At 43.7% G+C, this 20918-nt stretch overlaps 1 protein-coding gene across 1 annotated transcript in view; it reads right to left on the bottom strand.

Moving 5' to 3' along the window:
• Positions 1-19715, bottom strand: part of TULP4 (TUB like protein 4) — a 96015-nt gene extending 76300 nt beyond the window's left edge. Inside the window, exon 1 of the mRNA XM_081094180.1 lies at positions 18185-19715. Coding sequence (XP_080950306.1) covers positions 18185-18436 — 252 coding nt within the window. The 5' untranslated portion in view covers positions 18437-19715. The remainder of the gene's footprint in view (positions 1-18184) is intronic.
• Between the last annotated feature and the right edge of the window lie 1203 nt (positions 19716-20918).

Genomic DNA, 20918 nt, shown 5'->3' with positions numbered 1-20918 from the left:
TAAAAATAGACTCTGGCCTTCAATTTTAAACAGATACCATATGGCTGCTTCCTTACTAAGTTATTTATTTTTCAAAAAATGTTAACAGCAATTCTGGCAGTTCTTCATTAAACATTATTCGTAAAACATAAACAGCTCAGTGATCATCCATGGAGAGATTCAGAAGCTTATAAAAGTCAACTCCACCTCCTTCTGACTGACAATGGCCGTCCTTTCTCGAGGCCCTTCTGGGTGATGCTGGAATAGCCAGATGCTGGAAAACCCATCACTACTTCCTAGCAGAAAGTGAAAACAGTCCTTGGTTCTGAAGTAGCTGTTTCTGGAAGCATCCAGGTCTCTGGAGTCATGCAAAGGAAAGGAGGTGTATGTAGGGAGAGACAAGGAGATAATGGCCAGCAGGCCAATGAGAACTCCTATTTAGAGAGGTTGTGTCTGTTTTTTCCTACAAAAGAAAAGTCTAGCATGGAATAGAATAACCGAAAAGGCAAATAAGAGCTAGGAAATCTTCCGTAGAGGCCACAACACTTTGGACATCTTTTTAGATCAATAATTCATGAGCTTGTTTGGCCTAGTCCCGTAAGGACTGGAAAGTGATTGGGTTGATTGTAACGTGCCAAACACCTGATCCCACAGATAATTTCTCTTGTTACCTGGTGCATACAGGGAGGTTAGAATTTGAGGAGCTGGAAGAGACCTTTGCGATTACTTAGTAATGATGAAGAAACTAAGACAGAATTTCTGGACAGGATGCCTTGTGAGTTCAGGCTTTAAATACCATTCACTACTCTAAATGATAGCAATGATAGATAAAATATTTTTAGGGAGGGAGGAAGGCAGAGAAGGAGGGAGGAAATCAGTCATGTTTACAAACAAGAGAAACAAGACACATGAACAAAAAACAGGCCGGCTATCGGGGCGGCAGCTACTATTCAGAACAGGTAGAGGCCGGAGCAGAGCCAGCAGCCAAAGGCACAGCTCATGGCAGGCAGGGTGAGGCTGAAGGCAAAGGGTTCAGAGCGAGACTCAGTGGGCTGGATGCAGCCCACACTGTCAGTGGAAAGAAACCAAAAAGGCTTCTGTGACCATTGCTGGGGCTGTGGCTGAGACAGTGTCACCTGGAACAGCAGCAGGAAGCACAGACAGCTTGCAGCCTGAACCTGGCCAAGGGAACAGATCCGTCTTATCCTCGATATCAGAACAGGAGTGGAACCTCCAATTAAGATCCACCTCAAAGCTAGGGCCTGGCGGAGGGTTGAGATAACAGCAAAACCACTACACAGGCAGAAGAGAGGCCAAGAGAGGGACAAGGATTCCCACGTAAGACAGGCTTCTACACTAAAAGCCCAACATAGGAGAAGGAAACTAACTTCAAAAAAAGACTGATGAAAACTTAATTTGATAAAGTCACTCCTGGCAAGTTAAAAACATGGTAAACTGAAAATGACTTTAATATAAATGTGTTAAAACCTTTGAAGAGATACAAAAAAAAAAAAATACCCCCCTCTAATTTTTTTGAAACAATATCAGTCAGATAGTGAATCAAGTGATAGATCAAATATCTATTTGAAATCCTGGAAACGAAAAATATGGTCACTGATTTAAAACTCAATAGATGGGAAAACACCAAGCACAAAAGGAAAAATCAAGCCTCTATTTAGAAGTCTACTCAGAGTATAGAGAAAGAAATAAAATATATAGAAAGAGGTAGGTATAACAGGTGAGAAGAAACATAATCTAATAGGATTTCCAGAAATGAAGCTAGAAGGAATGGTGGTGGGTAGCAATATTAGAATTAATACTAACAATTTTCCAGAATTGAAGACATGACTCTTGATATTGAAAGTGCACAGATGTGCCAAGCAGACTGGATAAAATAACTATCTTCTGGACAGATTGTAGTGAGGCTGAAAAACGTAAAGGTTAAAGAGAAACTCGTGAAGAAAATAAAAGAAAAAAAGGGGGGGAAAGAGTTAAAAGGAAATGATCATTAGTCTAGTAGCAGACTTCGCAATAGCAACAATACTAGACAGCAATAAAGTCGTATTTTAAAAGTTTTGAGGGAAAACCACTGTTAACCTAGAATTCTGTACCCAGGAAGAGTGGGGATAAAATTAAGGCATTTTCTGAAATATAAGGACTGGGTTTACCGCTTACAGACAGTTACTATAGTAAATACTAAAGGATATATATCTCAGCAAAAATAATTTAAAAAACCCAAAGGGAAAAAAGGCAATGCAACGAACGAGCTAAGAGAGAATAAAAGACTTATTTCAGGTTTCATAAATAAGTAATGGCTGAGACAATGAGAACTCTGGTATAAGACTCCCAAATTAGTATTCTTTCTTCTAACTCTCTGCCTCTTAATTCTGCACTTTTAGATACTGTTTTCATTTTTATTTTTTTTTTATTTTTTAGATACTGTTTTTAAAGACCTTTTTATTGGATTTTAGAAACAGAGAAGGAGAGGGAGAGGGCAACAGAGGGAGAGGAAGAGTGAGCGCACAACATCGACGGGCTGCCGCTTGCACTCCCCCATCAGGGATCCGGCCCAGGCACGTGCCCCGCCCGGGAAACACGCCAGCACCTTTCAGTGCCAGGACCACCCCCAGCCAGCTGAGCCACACGGGCCAGGGCTGCGTTTTTATATCTTAGCTTCTAGTTAGATAAAAAACCGCAAGTGAACAGCTCCTAAATATTACCAAAATATTTTTTGCAACATTTAGATCCTTATTTATTCTTTCTAAATTTAAAAACTTCCCTGGAATGTGATTACAATGAGGAAGAATTCCAAGAGAAGTTTTCATTAGTCATTTCATTTACTGTGCATGGCCCTCAGCAATGTGTTCCATTTTCTTCATATTTAACACAAAATCATGATGTTTTCTCACATATTTTAAAAGGTGAAGTCTTGGTAGTTCATAATTGCCTTTGATTTGCACCTAATGAAGAGAAACTCCGTGCATCTCTAAACAAAGTTTTTTTAGTATTACATTATGTACTATTTTAGTATGTATTCACTAAAGATGCCAATACCAATGTGTACTGACTTAATAAAAACAAAATGCATGCGACTATCATATCTTTAACCCAGAAGGAAATAGGAGTTAAAACAACAATAGACAAAAGTCTAGCTGGCACTCATAGGTGAGTTAAAAAAACAGGTGCTCCCAAAGATGTAACAGTGATTCAGATCAAGATACTGGATCCTTTGTACAATCTGCGGTACGTTAACACGTTCTCTAATGAAGTCATCTCAGAATTTCCACATCTCAATGCAGAGCAATTATCTGCCTACTTTTAGGCTCTGTAAGTTATCTGTGACCTTGTACATACTGCCAGCAAGAGGAGAGTCCAGCTCTCCATATGATAAAACAGGCAGTAAGAGGAGTATTATTTTAAACAGCACATAGTGAGGAAACATCCTGATTCTAAAACAGAAACTATGATTGCATCTGACTGTCTTGGAGTCAGACTGACTACCCGAGTTTCTGTGGATGGTGAAGTGCAGACAGAAATACAACAGAAACAGAAATCCCTCCGTGCGGGCCATCAGTCTGCCTGCTGTGCTCCCAGGGACCACGACAGTGTCGGACTGCCCTGGGGCGAGCCCGGTGTTTATGAGGGTCACCTGGCAGGACAGACGAGAAGCCAGCCTGTGGTCAGAGTCAGTACCAATAACCAAGCGTTCGGATTCATAGCCCTGGGCAAGCGCTGATGCCACTCGAGTGTTATTTTTAGGCACAGGCCGTTATGCAGCAGAGCTAATTCAATGAGCCATGGCATCTTCTGTGTGGGACCAACAACAGTCATCTCACACCAGACTGTCAACCACCTGAAAAGTGTTCAAAGCCTGTAGAGCTCGAATGTTCTTGAGGCAAAATGAATACGCCACGTATAATTTTTATGTTGGTGACAGGAAAATGTTCTATGCCATTAAGAAGAAGTAGATGGGACACACACCCTCATCTGTAAGTGGACCTCTGAAGCCAGGAGGACGTTCCTGTAATTTGCCGAGTACACATGCTGTTAGAAAGAAAACATGGAATAAATGTGGAAGTGAAGACAGACACCGGCTCCCCATGTGCCAAGAGCCTTCCTCACATTTCACTCCATCCATGTCTATACAGTTCCGATCTTCACAGAGAGAATGAACATGTATCATTTTAAAAAAGAAAAAAGAATCCAAAAATGCGAGGATAGTATAAGGAACCTCTGGGACAACTTCAAGCGTACCAACATCAGAATTATAGGGGTACCAGAAGGAGAGAGAGGGCAAGATATTGAAAACCTTTTTGAAGAAATAATGACAGAAAACTTCCCCCACCTGGTGAAAGAAATGGACTTACAAGTCCAGGAAGCGCAGAGAACCCCAAACAAAAGGAATCCAAAGAGGACCACACCAAGACACATCATAATTAAAATGCCAAGAGCAAAAGATAAAGAGAGAATCTTAAAAGCAGCAAGAGAAAGACAGTCAGTTACCTACAAGGGAGTACCCATTCGACTGTCAGCTGATTTCTCAACAGAAACCATGCAGGCCAGAAGAGAGTGGCAAGAAATATTCAAAGAGATGAATAGCAAGAACCTGCAACCAAGATTACTTTATCCAGCAAAGTTATCATTCAGAATGGAAGGTCAGATAAAGAGCTTCACAGATAAGAAAAAGCTAAAGGAGTTCATCACCAACAAACCAGCATTATATGAAATGCTAAAAGGTATTCTTTAAGAAGAGGAAGAAGAAAAGGGAACTCTTACCATTTGCCACAGCATCGATGGAACTGGAGAGCGGATAAATACCACAAGATCTCACTTATTTGTGGAATATAATGAACAACATAAACTGATGAACAAGGACTGATCCAGAGACGGAGAGGCTTTGATTGGACTGTTGGGCCTTGGAGGGAAGGTAGGGGAGGGTGGGGGCAAGGGGGAAGGATCAACCAAAGGACTTATATGCAAGCATATAGGCCTAACCAATGGACACGGACAACGGGGGGGTGAGGGGATGAGCGGGGGGGGGGGGGGGGTAGAGGGTACACATATGTAATATCTTAATCAATAAAAAAATATTAAAAAAAAACAGTGAAAAACACTCTACTCATCATTTTATAAAAACTATAAAAAATACTACTCTATTAAAAAAAATCAGTGGCTCTGGATGTACTGTGAACAGCAACAGCTATTCTTAATACTCCTCTGCTCAAAACCCACCAAGGTGCCAATTTCACTCAGTCAAAGGCGAGACCCCGTGGCAACAGCACGAGGACTGCGGGAGGGATAAAAGGAATGATACTCTGTAGGGCTCCTGCACTGCATCCAAAGTCAGTATTAATGTAAAGTATGCTGTGATAAATCCAAGGTGATGCTGTACAGCAGTCCCCCCTTATCCTCGGGGGAAATGTTCCACGCCCACAGTGGATGCCTGATACCACGGAGAGCAGTGAGTCCAACTTATACTATGTTTGTCTTCTTTTGATGATGTGAGATGATACAGTGCCTATGTCAGCCGTGGGCAAACTACGGCCCGCGGGCCGGATCAGGCCCATTTGAAATGAATAAAACTAAAAAAAAAAAAAAAAAGACCGTACCCTTTTATGTAATGATGTTTACTTTGAATTTATATTAGTTCACACAAACACTCCATCCATGCTTTTGTTCCGGCCCTCCGGTCCAGTTTAAGAACCCATTGTGGCCCTCGAGTCAGAAAGTTTGCCCACCCCTGGCCTATGTGATGAGATGAAGTGAGGTGAATGACACAGTCATTGTGACACAGTGTTGGGCTACTACAATATGGGTTACTTAAACACAGCACTGTGATACCTTGACAGTCAGTCTGATAACCAGTTACTAAGTGGCTAACAGGTGGGGAGTGTCTAGAGCAGTGGTTCTCAACCTTCTGGCCCTTTAAATACAGTTCCTCATGTTGTAACCCAACCATAAAATTATTTTCGTTGCTACTTCATAACTATAATGTTGCTACTGTTATGAATCGTAATGTAAATATCTAATATGAAGGATGATCTTAGGCGACCCCTGTGAAAGGGTCGTTCGACCACCAAAGGGGTCGCAACCCTCAGGTTGAGAACCGCTGGTCTAGAGCATGTAGACACTGGACAAAGGGATGATTCACATCTGGGGAGGAACACATTGGGATGGCTCGAGATTTCATCACACTACTCAGAATGGTGCACAAATTTAAAGCTCATGAATTGTTAATACTATAATAACTTTGTATGGTGACAGAAGGTAATTTGACTAATTATGGTAACACTTTGTGATTATATAAATATTAAATCACTAGGTTGTACACCTGAAACTAATAAAATATTGTACATAAATTTGAAAAAACGTATGAACTTCCCTGGCTGGGTGGGTCAGTTGATTGGAGCATCGTCCGCTACATCAAAAGGTTGTGGGTTCCAGAGGAGAACCAAGATGGCAGCGTAAGATATAAATTTGTACGTGCTGCCCCCCACAACCACATTAAAACTACAACTAAAAGACAAAACAGCTATCATCCAGAACCACGGGAAAGCTGGCCGAGTGGAAGTTCTACAACTAGAAGGAAAGAAAAAAGTGCATTGAGACTGGGTAGGAGGTGCAGAGGCGCCAAGAGCAGAGGTATGGAGGTGTGCGCAAGGCAGGCTGCACCTAGGTGCGCAGTTTTTTCAATCGAAAGGGGATACCAGCTCCCGAATGCACTGAACTTGTTTCTGGCGAGACTCTGGGGACCCAGACTCCTACGGGGAGAAACTGGACTGTCTTGCAACGGGTTGGAAAGTGAGGGTGGCTTTCTCGCAGAGCTGCTTGCAGAGATCATAGTTACTGTGGGGGCGCGGTACTCGGGGACTAGGGGGACGCAGAGACGCCGAGTAGGAGATGCGAGGAGTCGCGGAGACGGCTGACAACAGCCATTGCTGTTTGCTCCGCCCTGGTGATTCTCTGAGACCCCACCCCACTCAAGTTACATCCCCACCCAAGCTGTGCGCAGCAGGGCAAAGGAAGCGCCTGCCCTTTTGCGGCCTAACCTAACAAACTGTAGCTGGGTCAGAGAGCTCCAAAACTTCCAAACCCCTAACAAGGAGATATTTGCTGATATCGCTGTAGCCCTGCTGGGTGAACTCACACAGTGGTTGACCTGGAGATCCAGGAGCCAGGGTACCCAGTGGTCAGATACCAGATTTCAACTCCTCACATCCATAAGGGACACACTCAAGAGGCAGGCTCAGTGAGCACCAAAGCCCCACTGAAGCAAGTCCTACCCGATAATGGTGTCTCCAGCACAGCAGTTCTTCCACTATGGACACAGCGGGTCCTCGCAGTCAGCCAGAATGCGAAGACAAAGAAACATGTCACAAATGAAAGAAATGGAGGAAAGCAAACTACTGGACATAGAGTTCAAAACCACAGTTATAAGGTTACTCAAGAATCTTCTACAAGCCTCCAAGGAACTTAGTGAGACCTTCAAAGATCTTAATGAGAATGCCAAAAAAATGGAAAAGGACCAGTCAGAAATTAAGCATACACTGACTGAAATTAAGAATAATATACAGAGATCCAAGAGCAGACTAGAAGATCCCAAGAATCAAGTCAAAGATTTGAAATACGAGAAAGCAAAAAACACCCATCCTGAAAAGCAAAAAGAATCCAAAAATATGAAGATAGTGTAAGGAGCCTCTGGGACAATTTCAAACATACCAACATCCGAATTATGGGGTGCCAGAAGACGAGAAAGAGCAAGATACTGAAAGCCTATTAGAAGAAATCATGACAGAAAACTTCCCCTACCTGATGAAAGAAATAGACTTACAAGACCAGGAAGCGAAGAGAACCCCAAATAAGAGGAATCCAAAGAGGACCACACCAAGACACATCATAATTAAAATGCCAAGGGCTAAAGACAAAGAGAGAATCTTAAAAGCAGCAAGAGAAAAACAGTTAGTTACCTACTACAAGGGAGTACCCATACGACTCTCAGCTGATTTCTCAATAGAAACCATGCAGGCCAGAAGGGAGTGGCAAGAAATATTCAAAGTGATGAATAGCAAGAACCTACAACCAAGATTACTCTACCCAGAAAAGCTATCATTCAGAATTGAAGGTCAGATAAAGAGTTTCACAGACAAGAAAAAGCTAAAGGAGTTCATCACCACTAAACCAGGATTATATGAAATGTTGAAGGATATTCTTTAAGAAGAGGAAGAAGAAAAAGGTAAAGATAAAAATTATGAACAACAAAGTGACAACAAATAAATATCTATCAAGTGAATCTAAAAATTAATTCAGAATAAACTGGTGAATATAATAGAAGCAGGGGCATAGAAAAAAAGTGGACTGACAATTCTCGGGGGGAAGGGGGTATGAGGGGTGCGGAAAGAGATTGGACAAAAATCTTACACCTACGGATGACAGTGGCTGGGGGTAAGGGCCTGGGGTGAGGTGGGGTGGGAACCAGGTGGAGGGGAGCTATGGTGGGGGGGGGGTGGGGATGGGGAAGAGGAACATCTGTAATAATCTGAACAATAAAGATTTATTTTTTTAAAAAAAAGGTTGTGGGTTTCATTCCAGGTCAGGGCACGTAACCTAGGTTGCAGGTTCAATCTTCAGTCAGGGTGAGCATGAGGGGAACTGATCAATGTTTCTCTCTCTCTCTCTCTCTCTCTCTCTCTCTCTCTCTCTCTCTCTCCCCCCCCCCCCTTCCTTTCTCTCTAAAAATCAATAGAAACATATCCTCAGATAAATACTGGGAGAAATAAATATATAATAACCTCTAGTCAAATCGCTAAGGCATAGTGGCTATATAATTACCCCCAAAACCCAGAGGTGCTCCTTAGCAAACAGCAGTGGTGCAGAATCCCAACAGACCCTTGGGGTAGGGACACAGTGGCTCCTGGGTCAATGAAGGAGCTTCCTGAAGATTCTAGAGCCAATTTCCACAGCAACCACTGGCGAATTCAGAGAATGAAGTGCCATTATAAAATGAACCGTTCAGAGAATGAGACAAAGGCTTTATTTAGAAGAGTCTTATTATTAGAGAATTCACATTGTTTCAATCTCCAGGGGGGAAAAATTTAGTGCTTATAGGAATTTTAAGAATGATCTCAGAGATCTAAAATTTAAAGACAATTTTTGAACCTGTCAACTAATGAGGAATCCAGCAGTATAACATTCTCGTTATCTGTCACTCCACAAACAGCACCCGGTTAAGAGATGCCTGAACTTAATACAGAAGCTGGAAGCACGGAGCTGGAGGGTGGAAATGTATTTTCAGGTAGAGGAGGAAAGAGAACACACGGCAAACTTCACTAAGCGCGCTGCTTTCGAGTTTCAGAGTATTAACATATATGTTGAACGTTTATTGTTCGATGGCTTCAAATTTTTCAATTAATTATACATAGCTACAGGGCCCACAAATGAAAGTGTACAGCAATCACATCTGCAGTAAGAGTAATTTGGGGGCATTAACTTAAAGTAGGATCTAAGCAATCTAAAGAAAATTATAAAAGCCTAATGGGAGATAAAGACAAATGGAGAGACGCCTGAAGGTTCTCTCTGGAACACTAAATATAGCAGCAGAGACATGTGCCAAGTTACTATGTAGGTTCGAAGCATTATCAAACTCTCAGTGGAAAACTATTGGCAGAGCCACAGGCAGTGAGGATGGGAGAAGCATCAGTATTACTGGAGCCAGGAGGTCTGGGAGCAGACAGACCACACGCCGTAGATCAACATCAATCCCATGTGAAGATTTCTAGCTGGCTCAACCTTATTTGGGACCCAATTTTATTTATTTTTGCATCAGCTAGAATCTGCTCTCTGAAACTTTGGTTATTAGGAGTAAAAAGTGATAGTAAAATTGATCAGGAAAATTAAGTAGACACAAATACCAAAGAATAGTGAAAGGAAAAACAACCCTATTTGCCCTTTCTTTGTTATTTAAACCCAATATTTTAATGGGTGGAGAAAACATGATGAATACAACATAGAAAAATTTACTAAATCCCCAAAATTGAAGAAGCAATATCAGCCTATATAGATGACAAATTGATATTACTAAATTTCAACCCAATTATTAAATGAAGACATAAAAAGTAAAGCTGTAATATATGACTTTATATCCCTTAATTAGCCACAAAGAAATTAAGACTTCACATGATCTAGAAATTCTAGACTCCAGAATTCTTTTAAGAAATGTGGTATTCATCATTTTGCCAATCCTTCTGGGAAAAAATATGGAGATTTTTAATCTAGCAGCTCAGCAGGCCCCAAGGCTCTAACTCAAATAGCATAAGCCAGAGAAGCACGGCACGCATGCACCCCTAGAAAGAAAAGAAGGCAGTGAGCTTTACGCCCAGCAAGTGGTCCAAGCAATAAGTGATGAGTGACCACAGAGTCACTGAGTGCAAAAGAGGGAGGTCCCATCGGTCCAAATGGTCAGGGCACTTCAGGGAAAAGGAAGGGCTAAGCAGAGTCCCCAAGTCTGACACCACTTACCATGGTGACGTAGGAGAGAAGCAGGGTCAGAGAGAGCACAGGGCCAGGTCAGGTGTGGTGGACAGCTGGGGAACAGGCCCAGGCTCCTCCGTGAAACCACCTCCTTCCTCTAAGAGGAATAAACCCCCGACTGTGTGTGTGCATGTTTGTGCTGTGTGTGCATGTGCCCACCCTGCTCCGGCTCCTCCCTAATACGCACGCACACAGGAAGGCTGCACCCATAGTAGCAGGTGTGGGAGGACACTCACTCAGTAACAAACTTAAGAAAATAAAACTACCTTAATGAGGACTCAGTTCAGTAAACATGATTTGTACTCAATAGTTACAAGTGGCCCTGGAAGTTGAACATTTACATTACTGATTGAGGTTTGCTGAATCTAGAGGCTAAATAAATACAAAACATTTCTGACAAACTTACCCAGAAAAATGCATTTTCAATAGTCACCAAATTACCAAGATTCCACCAAATGAAGTTACAGATCTCTGAATACGCCTACTGGTGGCCACTGTAGTTTCCACGTCACGGGGCGGGGGGCGCCACAGAGACAGGGCCCGAGGTCTAGGTCAGACCGTACCCCTGCTTGTCCTCGCGTTGGGCTTCATTTGATGCGCAGGAGCAGATCCTCCTCCACTACGCTCACCTGGCCCCTAGAGGAATGCTCCCTGAGCTCTGAGATGCCGCTCACGACAGTCCCCACAGGTGAGCATGGCCTCGCCCACCCAGGAGTGCTTACCACCTACACAAGCAAAGCAGTCCTCAGGGACTCCCCTGAGGGGAGCTCACAGAGGGAGTGAGGCAGTGCTCCAGTCAGGAGGAGCTTTCATCATAATCGAAGCCCACCTCCAAAGCCACACTGTTCAGGACTGTTCTGTGATCTCGCCTCCACACCCAAAGTCCCTCTTCCATCTCTAGTCCCTCCGTGGCCCTGGCTCTGCCTGGGGGCAGTGATTCGGTCCCTGTACAGACCTCACCTTGCAGCCTGCTCAGCTCTTTTCCCCCACAGAAGGTGCAACATAAGGAGGCTGACTCAATGTCACAACATGGAACCTGCTCCTACTGTACAGAAATGCAGAATGTTAACCCTCCCGGGGAGTTGGAGGGGGGAGGTCACTGCCCAGCCGCTGCGGCCTCCGAGCAGCTCACAGCGCAGGCAGTTCTCTTCTAGCACAGTCCTGGCCCAGAAAGAGCCGACAGGTGCTGACTCAACAGGTTTACTGCCTGAGAAAAGGTCCAAAATAAGGCTAATTGCCATGTTCCTTCACCAAATTATGTTTACTTTAAACGTGTATTTTAAGTGTCCACTTTTTATGATTGTCACACTTCAAACTAAGAATCACATAAAGTGCTCCTGCCGGTGCTCCCATTTCAGCCGGAATTTTCTCCACCACAGCACCAGCACCCTGTGTCACTGCTGTTGGAATCCCATCTGCCTCCAGTAGGCTGCTGGCTAGGAAGGAGAGGTGGAGGCAGTGGGAAGTTTTGACTGCATTGACTCCGTTTCTAGGGTAGAGCCTTGATTTCCACAGGGAAACACCACTCCCTGCTCTCAGCCTCCCTGACAGAAAAGGGATGGCTCCTGCTGACCCTGGCTCAGGCTGCCAATCAGAGCTCTGCCTCCCTTTGGCCACAGTGACTGGTTCAGGTTTGGGCACATGACTAATTCCGCATATTAAGACTCAAACCCCACACATGTGTTGGAGAAGCGCAGTCTCTTTTCCCCTGAAAGGAGGATGGGGAGGCTGTTAGCCTGGGGTCCTCCAGGGCACCCACGCTGAACGAGCCCCCGCCGAAGCCAGCAGAGAAGCGGAGAGATGGAGACACCAGGTCCCAACTGGTCAAGAAATGACTCAAGCCTGAGATCCTTGGATGCTTTTAGTGCCATGAGCCAATGCATTCCTTTTACTAATTGCTTAAGCCAATATAATTAATGTTTCTGTACTTGTAACTATATACAGTGGGGCCTTGACTTACGAGTGTCCCTACTAACGAGTTTTTTGAGATACCAGCTGTCCCTCAGCCGATTTTTTGCATTGAGTTGACAGAGTAATTTGAGTTAACGAGCTCCTTAACGAGCTCGGTCTCGGAATGAATTAAATTCGTCAGTCAAGGCCCCACTGTATATCATAATCAATAAAATCTGTGTTCACCCCGTTCACCCCTATAACAACATCACTTGGTATGGTAGCTAACACACAGAAGATGCTTAATATTTTTTTCAAATGAGCTGAATGAAAACTTAGAGTAGAATATCTTCCATAGGTTTTATTCTTTTTAAAAATGTCAACAGTAAAATAATTGTCACAATTCATCTTCACTAGGAAAAAATATGAAGAGTTGACTTACCAGGCATAAATCTATTCTGAAAAGAAACCCTCCATTTAGAGTAGTTATTATAGTAGTTATTATAAATCCTTGGAACTTAAGTGAATTTCATGAAAGTCTTGGCAATTCCTTCCAGAGTAAGCTAAATCTATGATAACCGTGGACTGTTAATGTGGCAACAGAACTGTTTTGTACTCGGTCATTACAAAAGGTGCATGGGCTACCTCAAGAGAACATCTGGCTCTGCATCATTTCTTTAAAAATTTAATTGGCCCTTTTTCACATAAAAAAAATAAGATAGCTGCTCAACAACAGGGACATATGTTCCTAATAAATGTCATACCAGCTAAGAATGAATTTTATTTTAAATAATGAAATCCTCAATTCTTCAGACATGAAGGAAATCAATCCCATTATACAAGTGAAAGAGCAGAGCATAAGCTAGGGGTGGGGGGCATAGTGGGGAAACTAATACAAAACATGGTTTCCAGTATAAATTCATTACCATATTTTAAGTTGCTGGAATGAATCTGTAAAGATGAAGTCACACTTCCACCCAATCTTTACTTCACCTAACAATGGATTTTCATGATCTTTGGCCATGGCTACTAGATGAGAAAGAGGTCTTTGGTCATGTTATTTAAGTAATTTCCTAATTAGTCAACTGTAGAACTTTCCTAAAAAGAAGAAAAATTAAAAACTAAAATTGTGAAAATATCAAGTAAATGGAGACAAGTTTTTAACACGTTAAACTCCTGTTTTTAAATTGTTTGAATAAAATATACTTCCCAAGTCTAAACATCAACTTATTGTTACCTTATAAACAAAACCACTAAGCATTTATTTCTGCTACTGAGTTTACAAAATATACCTTGCTGACAATGATGCTATTTCCAAGGTTATTTTCTATTTTAAAGATCTGATGAACAAATACTTGCTTAAACTCTAAAAATTTAAGAGACAAAGAAAGAGAAGAGATAAGACAGACAACATTGGTTTTTGCTTTGCACACTGTTGTGGAGACTGTATACAGGGAGAAGAAAAAAGGTAGGAAGTGAACTTGAACAGGAAGATTATTTCAGGATAAAGTAAGTTCCTTAGGATAAAGACCATTTCCTCTGTATTTTAGTAGACCAAATCTATCTAGGCCAAGTGGAAAAACACACAAATGCCAGTAAGAATTCCATAAAACAGCAACAATGAGGAAGAGAAACCACATGTAGGTTGCCAGAAGGTACAATGAAAACACCCAGCGGTAAATGCTGGGCAAAACTCACAGGCGTGTTTGTTTTGGAAGTTCAGAGTCAAGCATGTGGGTGGACCCAATGAGAAATACCAAACTGCTGCACAGCACAGATTCTCCTGTTCTGGCTCCCTTCCCACCCACCCTACCGCTTTCCCACCCGCCCTACCCCTTCCCAGACCATATCCCAGAAAGATAACTTTAATCAACTTTAGACAAAAACCTCCAATTAGAATAGGATACCCCTTGCACAGCGCACTAGGGGTCCATTTCTGCACTATGCCCAACAGCCTCTCTGTGGAAGGATGACTAGGTGGCTTCATGCATGCCTGAGGCCAGGTACTGCTGTAGACTAGGATGGAAGTAGGCAGGATGAATGCCTTGCAGCTATGGAGGTACCCAGTGTCACCTGTAATAAAACTAGTGGCACAAGCTCAGCCTCCTTCCCAGCATGGACACCCTGAACCCTGCTTCTAACCGCTCACCTGCCTCCTGCCTCACATTCCATTCCTATATTTTGCAACCATAGGGCTATTTCTCAGCAGAGACGCCATGGCTCCACTGTTTCAAACCCCAGAGAAAATGCAGCTCGGTGAGAGTGTTGGCCTGCAAACACAAGGGTAATGGGTTCAATTCCCGGTCAAGGACACATACCACCGTGGCGGGTTCAATCCCGCCCTGGTCAGGCCCCACGTGGGAGGCAATCAATCCATGTGTCTCTCTCTCACTTCGATGTCTGTCTCTGTCTCTCTCTGTCTCTGTTCTGTCCCGACTCCCACTCTTCCTTCCCTCCCACTCTGTCTGAAAATCAATGGGAAAAATATCCTCAGGTGAGGATTAGGGGGGAAAAAAGGAAATGCAGATGGGCAAAAACCCAAGGATGGCAGAGAGTCTAGTAATAATTAAAAAGAACTAAGATATAATGAGCTCTTTGATGTGCACTTTCAATGGACTGTGTCTTTCAGTCACCACAAGCAAGCTAGGAGGTAGATGTTATGTTCCCGTACAGATAATGTAACCAAAGCACAAAAATACGTAATTTGTCCCAAGTCATACAGAAAGGGACTCAGCTCAAACCCAAGCAGTCTGCTCAAGAATCCATAGGCACACCTATTAGTAAAACATGAACAGATGCTAGAGTTAGGAAAATATTTATTTGCCCAGGACTTCAGTAATAACCTCCTTCATTCTCATTTTGACATGATGCAGCTTGAAGCCGCTTCCCTAGGAAGCTGTTACCAAAACAATTGCTGCCTTGTGCCCACATCCCTCTCTCTTCCTCTCTAGCAAAAATACACCCAAAAGACAGTGTTTTCCGGTGTCTAAGGTACTTTCAGACATGGTAATTTATTTCTATTAGGAGAAAAAAAGTAAAACAAATTGCTAAAGAAAAAAAATGAACAATGCCATTATTTTGACAAATTCTATTTTCTAAATAAAATATAATTCTACTAAAGTCCTGGTGCACAAAATTCATGCATTTGATGGGGGGGTTGTCCCTCAGCCCAGCCTGCACCCTCTCGCAGTCCAGGAGCCCTCGGGGGAGGTCTGACTGCCAGGGACTGTGGGGAGCAGGCTTAAGCCAGCAGCTGAACATCCTGAGCGCTGCTGTGGAGGCGGGAGAGGCTCCTGCCACGGCCGCTGCGCTCGCCAGCCATGAGCCTGGCCTCTGGCTAAGCGGCACTCCCCCTGTGGGAGCACATTGACCACCAGGGGGCAGGTCCTGTGTTGAGCATCTGCTACATGATGGTCAGTGTGCAACACAGCGACCAGTTCAGCTGTTTGGTCAATTTGCATATTAGCCTTTTATTATATAGGATTAATATTTTTGTTTTGTTTAGGGAAAATAAATCTATTTTAAAAATATGTTTTTATTGATTTCAGAGAGAGGAAGGGAGAGGGAGAGATAGAACACCACCCATTGGGGATTGAGCCCGCAACTCTGGCATGTGCCCTGACTGGGAATAGAACCATGAATAAATCTACTTTTAATGCCTTTAAGAACCTTTAAAAATATCTCTTTTTAAATATATATTTGTTATTGATTTCAGAGAGGAAGGGAGAGATAGAAACATCAGTGATGGAAGAGAATCATTGATTGGCTGCCTCCTGCACACCCCGCACCATGAAGAAGGAGCTCTTTCTGCCCAGCTGACCTATCTGTCAGAAGATGGATATGTAGGAGGCATGGAAATAATGTTGCTGCTGCAGCTAACAGTTGCTACGTGCTATATGGCCACAATTTTCTATGTGCTTTTTGTCCGCTATTTTGTTTAACTGTCATAACAACTCTCTACAGCTTTGTTTTATTATCCCTGACTTTCAGAGAGGTTATAGAACTTATCCAAGGTATAGAGCTGATGACAAAGATGGCAGACCTGGGATTTCAATTCAAGTCTGTGTATTTTTCCTTCTGTGATACACTGCTTCAAAAAAGGCAAAGCATAATGAGCCCAGAAACAGTTATGAGTGACTATGTGCTTTGGACAGTGAAGGGTTTGGTGAGGCATTGGAGAATAGTACAGGGCAAAAGCTTCTTGGGCTGGGGGACTGGATTCTGAATAGCCATGATAAGAAAACTAGTAGTAGTAAGTGTTTGTGGGCTGGTCCTGGGAAGAAGATGGGCGGAGAGGGGGTTGGAACAGGGCTGGTGGCTGGGGCTGGTGGCTGAAGGGGCAGCAGGAAAACAAGTTCTCATGAGAGACCTACATTCTGAGATGGTCTAGTAACTAATGTCCAGTTTTGTATCTCACATACCAAACTGAAGAATGGAGTCTGCAATTGAGGGTGAAGATAGATGGGGAATATAAATTTGGAGTCACCCGCATATAGGTGGATTTAAAGCCAACTAAGAGAGATCATCTAGAAAAAGATGCATGCCTGGGGCCCTCCAACACTTAAACTTAACGATAAGGTGAAAACAGCCAAAGTCAGCAAAGACGGGTGAAAAGTAGAGGCCATGAAGGTAGAGGAAACCCAGAAGAGGGCGGTGTCCTGGAAAGCAAGAAAGTGACATTTCCACTCCACTGAATGCTACCACCTGCAATAAAGTGACCTATGGGCTTAGCAATGTGAGGTCACTGGGAATATGACCTTTTCAGTGAGAGGCTGGGGAAAAGCCACACAGAAGTGGGTTAACAAGTTAAAGGCAATTAAAATAAATGACATTTTAAAGAGTGGGAGGTGAGGAAGTAGACCACAAGAACAGACAATCTTCCAGTAAGTTTACCGACCCACACAGCAGATAACTATCATTACCAGCACCACCACAGAAGGCTGCTCAGAGCTCAGTAGGAGCAAGTGGGGGGTGGGGAGGAAAGAGGGCTTGGGGGTAAGGAAAAGCTTCTGAGAGAGAGGTAACCAAATCCTAGCACGCAGGTAAGACCATCCTATAGTGATGTGTCCCTATAATGAAACTATTTCCACCAAATATGCACGACTGCCTACCTGCTCCTAAGGCAGTGGTTCTCAACCTGTGGGTCACGACCCCTTTGGGGGGGGGCGTCGAACAACCCTTTCACAGGGGTCGCCTAAATACATCCTGCATATCAGATATTTGCATTACGATTCACAACAGTAGCAACATTACAGTTATGAAGTAGCAACGAAAATAATTTTATGGTTGGGTCACAACATGAGGAGCTGTATTAAAGGGCTGCGGCATTAGGAAGGTTGAGAACCACCATCCTGAGGAAATCCTGTTAAATAAAGAGTCAGTACTAACCATGACTAACTTGCATGGCAGTAAAAATATGTATAAGAAATTGTTCTCTAGGAGAAAAACAGTCCCAGTTGGTCAGCTGTGACATCAGCAGTGGCCTGGCCCAACGGCCGGGGCAGAGTCAGGACCCCCATGCGCTCCGCCCGAGGGTGCGGGGCGTGTGGGCGGGCCAGGGGTCTGCTCACTGTGGTGGAAGGAGGCGACGATGAGGTACCTAAGCAACGGGCACCGTGTCTGCCCTAACCCTTTCCCACCAAAACACGACGACAGAAATCACTTCGCAGAAAGTCCCACTTGGCCAGAAATATAAAAAACTGAAGAAAAGTGAGTTTTGAGCCAGTGGGTGGCGGTGGCTCAAAAATACCTCTAGAAGTGACCAAACTGTGAAAGGAAAGCCACTCACCTCGCTGTTGTGGCCCCGCAGGTTGAAGTTAATTCTCTGTGGCGTGTTCCTGTCCCGGCGGCAGTGGCTGGAGGTGAAGGTCACGCCCACGACGCCCCGGCCGTTGCCCGTGGCCAGCCAGCCCTCCTCATAGTAGCGCCTCCTGCACACAGGCTTCTCCTTCTCGCTCTTGGGGACGCGCCCCTTCCAGGACAGGCAGAGGATGTTCGAGTCGCTGCAGAGCACAGGCCCCTGCTCCACCGCTGCATACATACTTCTCCCAGTGGGCTCTTGTACTTAAAGAGCAGTGCCGAGTGCTGAAAAAGCTAACCCAATTCCTCTCATTGATTAATTCTATTTTTGTGGTTGGCTTGCTTGGCTTCTCCGGTCTCCTTTAGTTAAGATTGACCTGGATCTAATTAGAAGGTCAGTATTTTATAAAGATCCACCAAATGCATAGTGAAAAAATTCCTCTATAAAAGATGATGGCAGTCTGCTAAGAAAAGGTGACGCTTAAAAAAATGTGGGGTCCATTTTTATTTTCAAGTCCTTAGAGGAAGAGTGGGCTGACCCTTTGGAGAAAGAGCATCATTAATATGTAGTGATCAAGAAACTGAGTTTCCTTCTGTTTACTCAACTTGGTTATTCTGATTCCGCCTGAGATTCCAGTTTAGTGTAATATGATTCCAGAGACCAAGGGTTGCAAATACATAGATTTCAAGTAACTTAAGGCTTTAAGAATCCCTCGAGCTGGAATTTTTTCTTCAAAAGTTCAGACGCAGAAACAAAGCACAGGGGATCCTCCTCTTTCTGAAGCTACCCTCTGGCATGTTTTCTCAACGAGACAAATTTCTGCTGCCAAAGCTGAAAAAGATTGCATAAAGGGGAAAAAGGCACACACACCGTGCAGAACGACCAGTTTGTGCAGACAGCAGTCCAAGTTTAGGAAGAAAAGTTCTTTGCCGTGGTTCAGAGCCCCAGCGGTGTCCTGGGAGGTCCCTGTGCTCCCCCGCGAGAGCGGGGCTCTATCTGACTGCCCTCACAGCCCACGCAGCCCTCATGCCAGAGAGGGGGCGAGAGGAAGCCCCTTCACGCCGCAGAGCCAGGGCGTTGGTCCAAGCGTTTGCCTCAGGTGAGTCCTAAATCCTCTTGCTGACAAAACGGAGCCTCGCTGCAGATTTCTTCTTTTGCCTGTCTCCTTCCTCCCCCCAGTCTAACTTCTCCCCTTTCTGCTCCTAAAAATCACACATTTTTTCATCTTGGAAGAAAAAAGAAGAATCTCAGATTTAAGTCCATCAAGTAATCCTCCTCTTATACGCACAAGTCTTCTTGAACTCCACAGAAGAGAACAAAACACAGACAGGGTCGGGCTCTTCCTCACTGTGTCCCTCAAGAGTTACCCCGTTTTGCTGATGGGCCCTTTTCTGTTCACATTCAGAGAATGTTTCCAGATGCCACACGTACAGTCCAAGGAAAAGAAGCTTTGCTTGGATGTTCCTTGATATTTATTTATCGGTTTCAAATAATATTATCCTGTAGATACAGAAAAGGAAAGGGAAAAAAATAAATTAAAGTTTCTCGAGTATAGTCAACTGAAAAAGGCAAAGGAACCAGTTCATTGTTCAAACTTGTCCCATCAAACCTGAACTGGCTTTCCTCCAGTCACCAGCTCACAGTAAAGAAACTTGTCAGTCCAGAATTTTACAGTCTCTGTCCAAATCATCAAATCCACTGAAAAATAAAGTGCAAAAACCACTGCTTGATCCCACCGGCAATGCTTGAAATCACACTTCTCCCTCGGGCACCGTCTCACTTAGCTCCTTATTTCAACTGGAGAGGTATTTTTGAAGCTTGATCTGTGCAAGTTTTTTTTTCTTCTTTTTGCAAACTTTCTTTACCCGTGAAGACCATATGGAAAATTGGCCATTAGTGATGTATTTTTCTCCCCGGGCCCCTGAGCCCAGTGGTGTCAAGTTGCTCCATCTGATTCTTAGATTAATTTTCATCAGTTGTAAAATGCTTCAAGTGTGCAACAGAATGAGCCTGTCTTCTCGCGCGCGCGCGTGTGTGTGTGTGTGTGTGCATAGAAAGGTTTTAAATATACACCGACATACACTCTTCAACTGGCCCGTAAAGTGTCTGTTTTCCCAGTCATTTCAGGAACCATCTGATTAATCACAGCATGAAGGCCCTGGAGTCTTACAAATCTGTAAAACAAAACAGGATATAAAAAGTGTTAAAATGCTGAAGAATAAAGCTTCTAACAGAATAATCATTGTAACTGAAATTGGAGACCCATCTTTACACTTACATGTACCAAATGGAGCCAGTGATGGTACAATTCGAAGAGCAAAAAGGTACATCCCACCAACTTAGAGACAATGTACAACGTAAATCTGAGTGCCGTTACCGGTTATTAAATTGGCCAGTAGCCGGGCAGACCGGAATGAAATCACTGCCTGTCTCCCATACTCTGCCCTCCTTTCTAAGACCGGATTATGCAAGGTGACCCCTCCAGAGGCCGTCATTCTGATGAAGCTGGCAACATCCAAGAGGAGACTGAAGAGGCTCAGGCCGGTTATGTGATTTGTGCCCCGTCCCCAATCAGTAAAAGATGTTCCCGAAGACAGAATGCAGCAAAGGTGTTTAAAACCCCCTCCATCCCTGATTGGGGGTAGGCCACAGAGCAAAGCACAGCTGTTTTCTCAACTTTTAAACTGTCTAATAGCAATGAAGTCCAGCAAATCCATTCTCT

The sequence above is a fragment of the Myotis nattereri genome, assembly GCF_964212035.1.
Source record: "Myotis nattereri genome assembly, chromosome: 6".
NCBI classification, from domain to species: Eukaryota; Metazoa; Chordata; class Mammalia; order Chiroptera; family Vespertilionidae; genus Myotis; species Myotis nattereri.
The sequence above is the reverse complement of the archived record's forward strand: the minus strand, read 5'-3'. Positions and strand labels throughout refer to the sequence as shown.